The sequence below is a fragment of the Xyrauchen texanus genome, chromosome 17 (genome assembly GCF_025860055.1).
Source record: "Xyrauchen texanus isolate HMW12.3.18 chromosome 17, RBS_HiC_50CHRs, whole genome shotgun sequence".
Taxonomy (NCBI): domain Eukaryota; kingdom Metazoa; phylum Chordata; class Actinopteri; order Cypriniformes; family Catostomidae; genus Xyrauchen; species Xyrauchen texanus.
The window spans coordinates 12,574,713-12,586,785 of record NC_068292.1 but is presented as its reverse complement, the minus strand read 5'-3'; the positions used below and the strand labels follow the sequence as shown (position 1 = coordinate 12,586,785).

Below are 12,073 nucleotides of genomic sequence, written 5' to 3'. Positions count from 1 at the left end.
TATTTACAAATAAGCAAAAGATTGACGTTAAGATGCTGACAATATATGGGAAGCCAATGGAGAGGGTGTCTGAGTTTATTGGGACTTTGGCTAGATGATAAATAAACATGGAAAGTGCATATTAAACATATATGAGGATGAAGATCTAAAAGAAAAGAGATATTAGAAAATTAAAAAATCAGTTAAAACAAAGATCTATAAAGAAAAGAACAGAAGAGAGGAACTAATAATAACAAGACTCAGATTAGATCACACAGGATTAAATAGTACATTGGCTGGTCTATGGAAAATAAATAGTAATACGTGTGCTAACTGTGGATAAAGAAAATGCAGAACATGTCCATTGTACCATATATGAATCCGATAGAAGGAACAAAGTAAGAGAAACAGGATGGGCATGGGTCTAAAAGGTGTATTGGGAACAGAAGGGGAGGAAGAAGGGATAAGAGAGATCAGGAGGGCACTTTTACCTTTTTAAAATGCACAAGATTGAATAATAGAATATGAGCTAAGTGACATGGTGATGCACACATCTGTACAGTATATGGCGGCATGCACCTCTAAAAGTAGTTTGGAACCCGCCAAAAAAATGAAGAGAAGAAGAAAAAGAAGAAGAAGAAGAAGACAACTGTCCTCTGTCGCTTGCCGTATTCAAGAGGTCAGAGGGCGACTCTTCAGCATGGCCGATTGAGAGCAAAACAACACACAGAGGAACATAAAGAGCAGCACAACTCAGTATTTTACCTCAGACCTACACATTTTTTTTCAGCGGTTCATATTACGATAGTATTTCACGTATCTCCGGTAAGATCCCGCTCCTAGATTGTTCATTTACGTCTTGTTTAAGCAAACACGTGGACTCCCGCGCTGGAGTCGCATATACTGATGGAAAGTTTAAGTGCATGTGTTGCAAAACAGTGTTGCTTTTTGCTTTAGTTGCGACAGACCTAAGTTTTTAGCCCTAATGCGTATGTCTGTTATTGATGAGATGAATGGGTATCTAGATCATTTAGTGCTCTGCGTCAGATCTATTTTGATGTCTGTCATAGAAAACTGCCATACAGAAGATGACAACATATGACCATGTAAATCAAAGACATGAGTAGTTGAGGTTTTTGAGATTTTTTTTTTATTGATTTCTTGCAGTTTCTGCAGTATCCTGTGGGGTGAAAATTAATATAATCTAAAACTGTATTAAAACATTCGTTTCTTCTATAGGCTAATTAATAATGCAGTTGTATGATGTCATAATTGTGAGAGTACATGACATATTTGTACTTTTAATTTTAAATGGTCAGACTGCAGGACTGTGAACTGGTGAAATCCCCCCAAAATATAAAATTTTGAAAAATCACTGTGTTTCTGGTGCTTCTGTTTGTATTAGATCATGCCATCTGCTTGTGAGTCTTTTGTGGATGATATTGAGGATATGGTGACCTCGCATGACCCCACTCCTCAGGAGCGCCAGTTCGCAAGGAAGAGCATTGTGCCTCACGCACGCAAACAAAAGCAACAACCTGCAGGAGAAGAACTTCAGGCAGACAGGTGAGACATGCATTAACAGATACACATCTATTTCAGTGCACTGTGCTTTTCCTCTCAAACAATAAAAGTCACTATGGAAGGATTAGTTTGAATTTCTCAGGCCTGGATTATCAGCCCCAGTGGTGCACATGCTGCTGTGATCAAGGGTTACGTTACAGATTTTGTTAACTGTCCTCTGCAATGATCTTGAGTGTTTATGGATTTTTTGTTGCACGCTGTCCAACTAGCAACTTCTCTCTTGGGATACCTGGAGTGGAAACTATAGTTATTGAATTGTACTTGGAATACTTAAATGTGCACTCAGTAAATGGAAACAAATTAGAAGTAAAATGTTTACACAAATAAATAAATGTAATTGTTTTAGCAGTACTATTAAAACGATTTACTTTCACGAGTGGAGGACTCCAATCATTTATCAGTCTTGCAGAAAATGCTGTTTTAGTCTACGTCAGTAGTTCTCAACATTTTTGACTTCAAGGCGCGCCCCCCATCCCCATTGTCTGAGACAATATTCAAAGGCCGCACATACCTCAGAAAAATACAATAAAAGCTAGTGCTCAGTGGTACATTTTCATCTTCAAGTGACTAATATGCTGTCAGTTTACATGTTGTAGCCTAGGTAGAGGACGACCAATAGTGGATTTTGCTAAAACCGATTACTCGGGTGGTGGGAAAGGCCGATAACCGATTAATTGGCCGATAGTTTTAAAATCGTTTTATTGACTGTTAAAAAAAAAAAAGAAATCTTATTATTTTCTTACTATGACTGGCACAGACACAGTGGCTGCAAGACTCCAAAAGGATTAAAATCCCTGATGTGTGTTTGTTGAACAAAACATACACTCGTACAATCATCTACAATATATTAAAATAGAATCACTAATATGAAGAAAACATTGTCATAGAGACTAATAAATACTGTATGAGCAGTAATTCATCATCAGTAGATCATCAGCGGTCTGTTGTCAATTCTTAAATGTGTCGTTTTTTAATATACCTTTCACATTAATAATCATAAATTAGTCCATAATCAGTGTTCGTGGCAGAGTTTTGCTCCGTTAAAATGCTCTAAATGTAAATAGTCACCAATAAAGTTTTTTTTTTTTTTATCTGATTTCATCTATATAATGATCAGATGAAGGGTTTTGGTCACAGAAGAACATTGAGAAATAAAAAGAAAAAACTATTATTGTCGATTTTTGCAGATAGTTCCAAAACCAAAATATCTAGTCTAGTTGTAGGACTTAATCTTAATTGTTAGCTGTTTGAGCATTTTAAACAAGTTTTTTTCATATCTTTATTATCAATAATTTAAGTTTTCTGGAGGTTTGCTGAGGTTCCCTTTAAGAACCAATGTTATACTGGAGCGGTGTTTCCCCTCATGGGTGCCAGTGTTTTGAGATCAGTTACTAATTACTACAAGCTACTAATAATATTTAGGGCCCTATTTTAAGAGCGCTAGCTCTTAAGGGCAGCACTATGCCTTTAGTCATAAGCGCAAAGTCAGTGGGCATGGCCATGAAGTTTTGGTATTTTCTAGGGGTGCACCGATTGATTGGCCACCTAGATTTAGGACTGATCTTTTTTGCAGCACACAGGGAATCACACTGTAAAGGGATCAATGGAAAGGAGGAGGCAAGAACCGGCTTGACGATATAAATAATGGTTTAATGATAAACTTAAAAGACAACATAAACACACACTTGACGGACATGTCCGTAAACGATCTATCTCTCCCGCACGATCCCCTGCAGTCGACCGTTATCCCTCTGAGGCTTAATTAGCCTAATACGGGATCGGGTGTGTAGGATCACGACCCGGCCCCGCCCTCCGCCCTGCCACACACACATACACTGCTCCTCTAATAAATGAGCGCTTTCTCAGCCTTTGAAGCATGACAGAGTGACCTTTGGAGGGTGAGATGTTGGCATAAGCGTGCATCTTATCACGTGGCTCATTGTGCATGACACAGCGGAGACTCCACATCTGGAGGCTCATGCTACTCTCCGCGATCCACACCCAAGTTACCACACATCCCATTGAGAGCGAGAATCACTAATGGCGACCACGAGGAGGTTATCCCATGTGACTGTACCCTCCCTAGAAACTGGGCCAATTTTGGTTGCTTAGGAGACCTGGCATGAGTCACTCAGCTCACCCTGGATTCGAACTCGCCATTCCAGGGATGGGAGTCATCGTCAGTACTCGCTGAGCTACCCAGGCCCCTGACAAAGTGCATTTTAACAAAATGTAATCGATATCGGCTTCAAATTTCCTGATTGGTGCTCCACTTGTGTTTTTGTACAAGTATGAGCTAAGTCTTGGCACAAATGGGTTTTGCAAAATTGAGAGTACAACGCATAATGGAATGTAGAGCTGTTGGAAAATAATTGTTTCAGTGATGCATCACGATTCACACACAAACGATTCTGAATTGATTCCCAAAAGAATCAGAATCGATTCAGAGTTCAGTTTAAATCACGGCAGAGCAGTGGCGCGCGCCAAAGACAGATGTAGAAACGAAGACGCGCGTTAAGTGCAAACACTAAAGTCAAGTGCACAAACATGACTGTTTGCAGACCAGCTGTATTAAACACATGACCATTTGTGCCCGAGTGAAACTATGATCCCAAAATTATTTCACAAACCCACACACATAGCAACAGGAGAGTTTATTCGTGATAATAAGCTACCAAACAACATGAAAGATGAGCTCGCATCCATAATTGCACTGATTTGCACACAACGGGGAAACACAGAAGAAAATAATGATGAGGCAGCGGTTTGGGAGATGTTGGTGATGTTTTCATTTATAAAAAAAAATGTTTCTTCTCCCCCAGATTTTTTCTTCTCCCCTTTCTCTACTGTGTGCACACCTGATGATAAAGGTTTTATCTTTACTCGCAGAGCAAACAAATAGAACAGCACATACGGGATGCTTGATACATTTCTGAAGCAACAACTGCGCTATTTAAAGCGCTTTACTATCACCTGTGCAGGTGAGGAGAGGAGAAGCTGACAGCTGCACTCTCATAGAAGCAGATATTTCTCTCATCCTGGACCAGCAACTTCCATTTGTGCTTAAAAATTTAAATGAATAGGATGGCATAATTTATTTGAAAAAATAATGAAATGCTATTAAATGATTTACAACGCATAAACAGAAATAAAAATAATAATAATAATAAAATAATCAGTTGAAGTAACAGTATTCAGTGTGTTTTGATGGAGAACCAATATTTCTTTTTTGCTTATAAAAAAGAAATCTCTTAAAAGGTTCTAAAGAAAGAAACTGAAATACTGAGTTATTCTTTTAGCTATAGAAACATTTATTTAATCTTCTGGATGTTCCATGTTTTGTTCACAGCTCATGAATGCAAAAGGCCAGTTTGTGTAATGTGACTCATTCTGATTTTTAAAACTGCTGTTAAATAAAAAGCTGAAAGGGGAAAAAATAGAGAGTAAAAAATACATTTTGAAGAAACTGAAAAAAGAAAGATAATGAAGGACTATATGCTTCCTGATGCATCTAGAATCATTTTATAATCAAATCTTTACCATTTGAAACGTAATCGTGATTCCAGTGAAGATTCACACCTCTAATCAGCACACATTTCATAATGTTCCACTATATTTTCAGAGTTTGGACATGGACTTTATTAACACCTGCTGGTGGAATCTCCAAACTGCAAATGCAGGAACTGAGTTTAGATTTAAACCAGACATGCTTTTTAAACATCTTTGCTCAATGAACGATTTCTCAGGAAAACAGCAAACCGCAGCTTGTGCCACTTCATTAATGTACAACACACCCACAGTTTGCATGCATGCACCCACAGATAGCGCTAACACTCACTACAACGACAACTGGCTCTTTGTGCTGGCATGAAAATTGCACTTAGAATTAGCACCCTCATGGAAATCGGATAACATGTTGCGCACGGTTGCTGCACTTTGCACACTCACGAAAACGGAGCCCTTGGAATAAAAAATAAATAAATGCTTACTTTATATAGTGCTTTCAGTAATTGCTCAATGTGTTTTACAAACATAGAACAGTATGAATGTACATTTTAACAAAACAAGCAAACCAGGAGACAACAACAAACACAATTATCTATTTTGTTCTTGTTGTGTTTTAAGTATGCTGTTCTACCCTATGTGTGCTGCCAACAGTTAAAATGGTGTGTAATCTGTAAATGGAATGGGCGGCCAAATCTTTAGAGTCAATGGGTTTGATTGCTCAGAATGTTAAGGAATATGAAGGCACTTTTACAGAATAAGCTGCATTCTAAACCGCAAAAACGGTTCCTTCCTGAGACTCCTGTTTCCCACGATGCAAATACAGTACAAATTTAACATTAACACCAGGATGAAGTCAAAATGGCTCCCCAGTCACCAAGTTTCAACATCACTGAACTTTATGGGAGGTTCCAGAGTGCAGAGTGTGAAGTCGATATCCTCCATCCCCCTCATGCCTCCAAGACTCAAGAGCAGTCTAATATCCCAGTGCTTGCATTTAAATCCTGACTCTGATCGCCATCTTGTGGATAAAGCTTGGAAATGAACCCAACATTGTCTCATGCTTTGCATCTGTCCCACCAGGCATGCAATATCAATACAACCCTGGACACATAAATAATTAATTGATTTAGTAATGATTGTCTCTCTGATTGACAGTGTGATTCCTGGCACACAGAAGGTCTGGGTGAGGACGTGGGGCTGCTCTCACAACAACTCTGATGGAGAATACATGGCTGGACAGTTGGCTGCCAGTGGTTATAAGATAACAGGTACCTGTGTAAACAGAACAGTCTGCCTGCATTTACATGACTGCCAAAGAGTAGGGCACGTGTAAAAAAAAAAAAAAAAAAATGTGGGGGAATCTCGTGAAGAACGTATTTCAAGTCATATTTCACTTAAATAAAATTAAGCATATTTGTGGCATTATTTTCTCAACAATTTGAATCATTCTCAGTACATGACTATTGGGTGGGGGTGTTTAATTTTCATGAAAATGTCACAATGCTAAAAAAAGTTAAGATAATTTTTAGGAATTTTCTTTATGCACAATATTTTTTTTCTTTCGATTTGGGTAGAATTATGACTTGAAAATGTCCTTGACAGGCTTTGTCAGATGAACCCGTATAATGTCATACAAGAACATTTATTGTAGTTCGTAATATGATCCTTTTATGTTCATTGTATGATTTCCTTTACCTCATTCATAATTATACTGTCCACAGATGATAACAATTTGCATGCTCTTAAAGATCCTTATCTAACAAACCTTTTTGCTGTGCATGAGAATGTTTACACCAGTTAGTAACAACAGGAATTTTGTGTTTGTAAGCAATATCAGAATGGGAATATTGGTTGTCATGTTCATTTAGTCCCATAGATGGCAGTCAAACCAAACTACACTGAATTTGTCTGGAAACAAATGGTTTCTTCTCAATAAATGAACAGATTAATACCTCACTTATGTTTGCAAAAGTTTTTCCAACTTTGATTTTTTTTCCCATCCATTTTTAATTTATTTTATACTGTCTGAATTATTAGACCCTAACGTTCTAAAGTGTATAATTTGATACAGATATTGGAAACTCTGCAGATGAGGATTTGTGAAGGTTACCTAAACTTGTGTAGTTAATATAATCTCATAGTGGATATTAAAATGTCAATTTGGCAACGTTAGAACATGTCCAAGCTTGGGAGGAAGCTGCAAGGGATTTCTTTAGCATTTTTTGTAAGTTCCATGATGCTGTCTGCAGAAGCAGTGTTATCAGCAGGGGTTAATGACCAGAGCCAGTATATTTTTGCCTGGTCTTGTCCTCTGATAAAGGCACAAGGGCCCTCTTGTGTTTCTCACCGCTCTGCCTGGCTGCTCAGCATGGCCATCTGGTAGTTCTCAGCATGCCTGTCTGAAATGAATGTTCTTGCTGAAGAGATTTTGGAACCATGGGGTCATCTGAGCTGGACATATTGAACTCTAAAGCAAGCGATATATTGCATTTGCTGCATGAACAGTGACCAGTGTTGGTTTTTAACTGTTGTTGAAATTTAGTTAGATATAAGGTGTTGGTGTGGGGTTAGATTCATGGAAAATGGTGGAATAAGTGTAAAAGACACTAGAATAAAATAGAACCCTGTCATTTCGGCTACTAACTAGTATGTACACGACTATTTGGACACATTGGGCTGAATTTATCTACAGTATAATTGTAATAACTTCATATTGAAATCATAGTCCTAATTCACATCCTTTTTTAGTTTTTTTATTTAGTCAAAAATGTGGAAAAATAGATATAATAAAGGATCAGTAGGTGTGCTGAAACTTTTGAGTGTGTTTTATCATTGTGTGAATTAAGGATTCATATTAGACACTGACTAAATGAAAGGCCAGTGTACATGGGTTCTGAATCAAACACTGCAGGTTTTTCATCACAGAAATGCTGCATGCTCCATCAGCAGGGGCTCCAATGAGCTTATTTTTTCCAGACACCAATAATTAACTAGAGATATTTAAACTTGACTAAGGCAACGGTTTACAGCTGCCTTGAATTATACATGGTCCACTCAAATGAGTGGGAGTTTCCATATGTCATTTATTTGGCGTTCTCGCATAATTGAAAGCATTCTGACTTCAGAAAGCTGTAGAATAACCTCCTCTTGCATACTCTGCGCAATAGTGTGAAATATTCAGCTCAATGGTAAAAAGGCAAAGCAGGTTGTAGGTTATTTGCTGTATATCTTGCTGGATGTTTGTGACTTGAATGCAAGCAGATGCAATTTTTTTGGTTGTTGTCATGTTGAAAAACAATACTTTCCCATTTTATTGTGGGAAAGCAGAAGCAGACATTTGACTGCTTCATAAAGCCTGGTCCATTTTTGTATCTTATATTGGCAACAAATTGCCCACTTAGACAGATAGAGGCTGTTTGACAGACATGTAAGGTGACAAACCACAGTTGTTATGTAATGTTTAGGGACAGTTAAATCTGTAATTAATTACAATTAATTTCAGTTTCAATGTAATCAGTTGTGCAGCTTTCATTGATGTCACGCTGATGTCTCAAAGGTCAAAGTGTTTGAGATTGTTTCTTATCAGCATTGCCATTACAGATGATTGTACTATATTAAACAGTATAATGCTGAATATAATGTAAAATAATGCTAACGGTCCTGATATTTGATCATCCTGATAATTTCAAATGTAATGTCTGATTCCACCAGTAAATATCTACCATGGCAAACATAAATATACTGGATAAACATAAATTTTTTTTTTTTTTTTTTAAAAGAAAAATTTAGAAAAATGTAATCAGCGTGAATAATATTTTAAACCTACAATATTAATTTAAAACAATTTAAATGTGTGTATTCATTGATTGTTTCCAAGCATATGTATCTAGATAATTCCTACAAGTTAATTATGATTTTTTCTGCTGGGTAGATTATTAGGGCCCAAGCACAAAGTGCGTAGGACCCTATTGTTTTCAGTTAGGATTATTATTATTATTATTATTATTATTATTATTATTATTTTTTTTTTATTTTTTTACGACTTACGGGGCACTTTTGGGGCTCTTAACATGCTCAAAAACTCTTGAAACTTTGCACACGGGTCAGAACCTGCGGTCATTAGGGCCGGCCTGAAGCTGGTACCGAGCGTGGCAGGGGGCTCGACAGCGCCCCTGGAACAGGGGCCGAAAACTTGGTCTATAACTCAAACACGCTTGCATGTAATAATATGAAACTTCGGTACACATATAGATCTCATCATTTCATATCCTTCATACTTTTACTTTTTACCCCAGACCAACAGGAAACTGTCTATTTAGGGTTGTTTGAAAACGCACGCAATGGAATTTGGAATACTCCTCCCAGAGAACTCCACCAATCGCCACCAAACTCGGTCAGCATGATGTCAAGACATTGACCATGAAAAATTGCCGGCAGATTTTTGATATCTCCAACGGTTTGGCCGTGGCGAGGAAACGAAATGATGGCGGAAACGAGAAACAGTCAGTGTTATAACTTCTACATACATTAATTGATCTCGATGAATCTTCAGCGGTGTGTTCAGCTGTAAGAGGCCGATCGCATGGATGTGACTATTGTGAGTCAAAGTTATAGCGCCACCAACTGGCAGAAGGAAGTGTGTCACTTTCAAAATGCTTTAAAATCACCCACTTATTGTTACACGATTTACTTCAAACTTTAGGTGTATAATGTAAACACACGGCAGATGTAGACGTGTGAAAGAATTATTGATATCTTAAATACTGCTGTCGCGGCAGCTCTTCAAACTTGAATTTTCTTTTTTGATGCCTGGTGCAGGGGCTCAGTAGCGCCACCTTCAGACAAAAGTGGGGTATTGGTTTCATACTTTGACCTAGAGTCAGATATTTTGGTTTGAATGTGGAACACATTGCACAAGAACTTTGAAGCTCAAAAAAGCACAAATGAAGCTTAAACAGCAAGGAAGTGTGTTATAACTTCTGCATACATTACTTGATCTCGATGAAACTTAAGCAGTTTCTTCACTTGAAGAGGCCGGTCGCGTGGATGTGACTATTGTGAGTCAAAGTTATAGCGCCACCAACTGGCAGAAGGAAGTGTGTCACTTTCAAAATGCTTTGAAATCACCCCCTTATGTCTCAATTGAACAAACAGTTGATAAAGAAATCTGTATCAATATATTGAATTATTAATTATTTCACTGATCAACTGTGATGTCTGGTTAAGATGAAAATAAACTATTACTCTGTCTAAGCGATTATCTTTCTGAAACACGTCACAAAAACTTACAGAAACGGATAACACAAACATGACGTTGGAAATATACACTTAACAGAATAGTTATATTAAACTTGTCTATTTCAGTTATAAAGCTGTCTCATAATGTAATTTCTCCTTTAATTCTATAATATAACCACTAGATGGAGGTCTAAGCACATTTTCTGTATTCTCGTTGTTTTAACGTAAGAAGAACACTTGTACGTGTTGACTGCTGAGAACGGTGTTTGGAGATTTTAAAAGACGCGGACCAGACGGAAAAACAAGACATACTGCATCATTGCGTTCAATATTTTAACGAGGGCCACTCGTGACGCTGTACACGGTGTAAGCATCAGCTTGAGGACTCTTCAAAATGTATATAGGTCTCAGTTCTGGATGGAGTTATTTGCAGACCTTAGAGATGCTGGATACTTCAACGGGAGTCGTGAGCGTCATTGCTTTGGTGATACAATAAAAAATACTCTACAAAAAAAAAAAAAAAAAAAAAAAAACAGGGTTTCCAAGGGGTCTTAAAAAGTCTAAAATTTCAAAATCACAATTTAAGGCCTTAAAAAGTCTTAAATTTGCTGAAGTATTGTGTTCTAGGTCTTAAATAATTTTTAACAGGTCTTCATTTTCCTACGTCCATGTAAATCTCATTTAAATGCTCCATGCAGCTTTGGAATGTTTCTTTTTTACTTCCGTGCTGTTGTAGTTTCTTATTTCAGCTAGTCCAAATATAATTCGCTGTATTATGACTACAAAATAGACCAACATGCAACAGCCAGCTTTGAGCTTTCGTGTTATTGGCGTGAGTCTCTCGGATACAACAGAAAGACGTTAAACGGATTTTATCCAGCTATGAGGAAGTGCAAGTTTAGCGATACTTGGCTTGAAAAATCTGAATTTCAGTGCTTGGTTAAAGCCAGTTGCAAATAACGCATTTGAAGCCTACTGCTTATGCAAGAAAGCTATTAAATTGGGAATGTTGGGTGTCATGGCGCTGGAGTCTCATTCAAAAAGTGAAAAATATCTAACTGCTGTCAAGGGTCTCCAGCAAACTACAGCCATCAGCCATTAGCGCTTTGGAATAGCGGATGATGACTAATTTCCAAAATCACGGGACCGTTCGTGCTGATGTTCGACGAAAGTCTTCATCGCACCACCAAAACGAAACAGCTGGACCTGCACGTACGTTTTTGGTCTGCTGCGAATGGGTCGAGACTGCAATAAATGAAAATAAAAAGGAATAGGCTACAATGAATGATCTATGGCAGGGCTAGTATAATGGTGGCCCCAGATCATCTTTATCTGGCCCTCCAACAGTTTTTTGTATTTTTAAAAACCCTCACAATCTGATATCAAAGTGCCCTCTCAGCAAAGGTTTAGCGCGTTCATAGGCAACCGCATTCATCGGTGTGTTTAACAACGCTCATTGTGGGTACAACACCATTCATCGGTGAGTTTAACAACGCTCAACTGCAGGTAAAGCAGCACACAGAGGTGAGTTCAACCAAAACAACGCTAAACTGCATGTGGCTAATGTTTACACTCAGGGTACATTACGGCATGTTTTCCATAACGTTACGACGTTCTCAATATAATTCATAATCACACGTTTATAATGAACAACGCGTTATGGTTATTGTGTTATTAAAAACTGTGTACGCAGGTGTTACAGTTAACATGGTAACACTAAGTTACACCTGGTTTACTTGTATGTTACTGATTAAGAAGTAATGTC

The 12,073-nt window shown here is 37.8% G+C and overlaps 1 protein-coding gene across 1 annotated transcript in view; it reads left to right on the top strand.

Moving 5' to 3' along the window:
- Positions 1 to 670: 670 nt before the first annotated feature.
- Positions 671 to 12,073, top strand: part of cdkal1 (CDK5 regulatory subunit associated protein 1-like 1) — a 508,818-nt gene continuing 497,415 nt past the window's right edge. Inside the window, exons 1-3 of the mRNA XM_052147039.1 lie at positions 671 to 804; positions 1,385 to 1,545; positions 6,226 to 6,338. Of these exons, the coding sequence (XP_052002999.1) occupies positions 1,388 to 1,545; positions 6,226 to 6,338 (271 nt within the window). The 5' untranslated portion in view covers positions 671 to 804; positions 1,385 to 1,387. The remainder of the gene's footprint in view (positions 805 to 1,384; positions 1,546 to 6,225; positions 6,339 to 12,073) is intronic.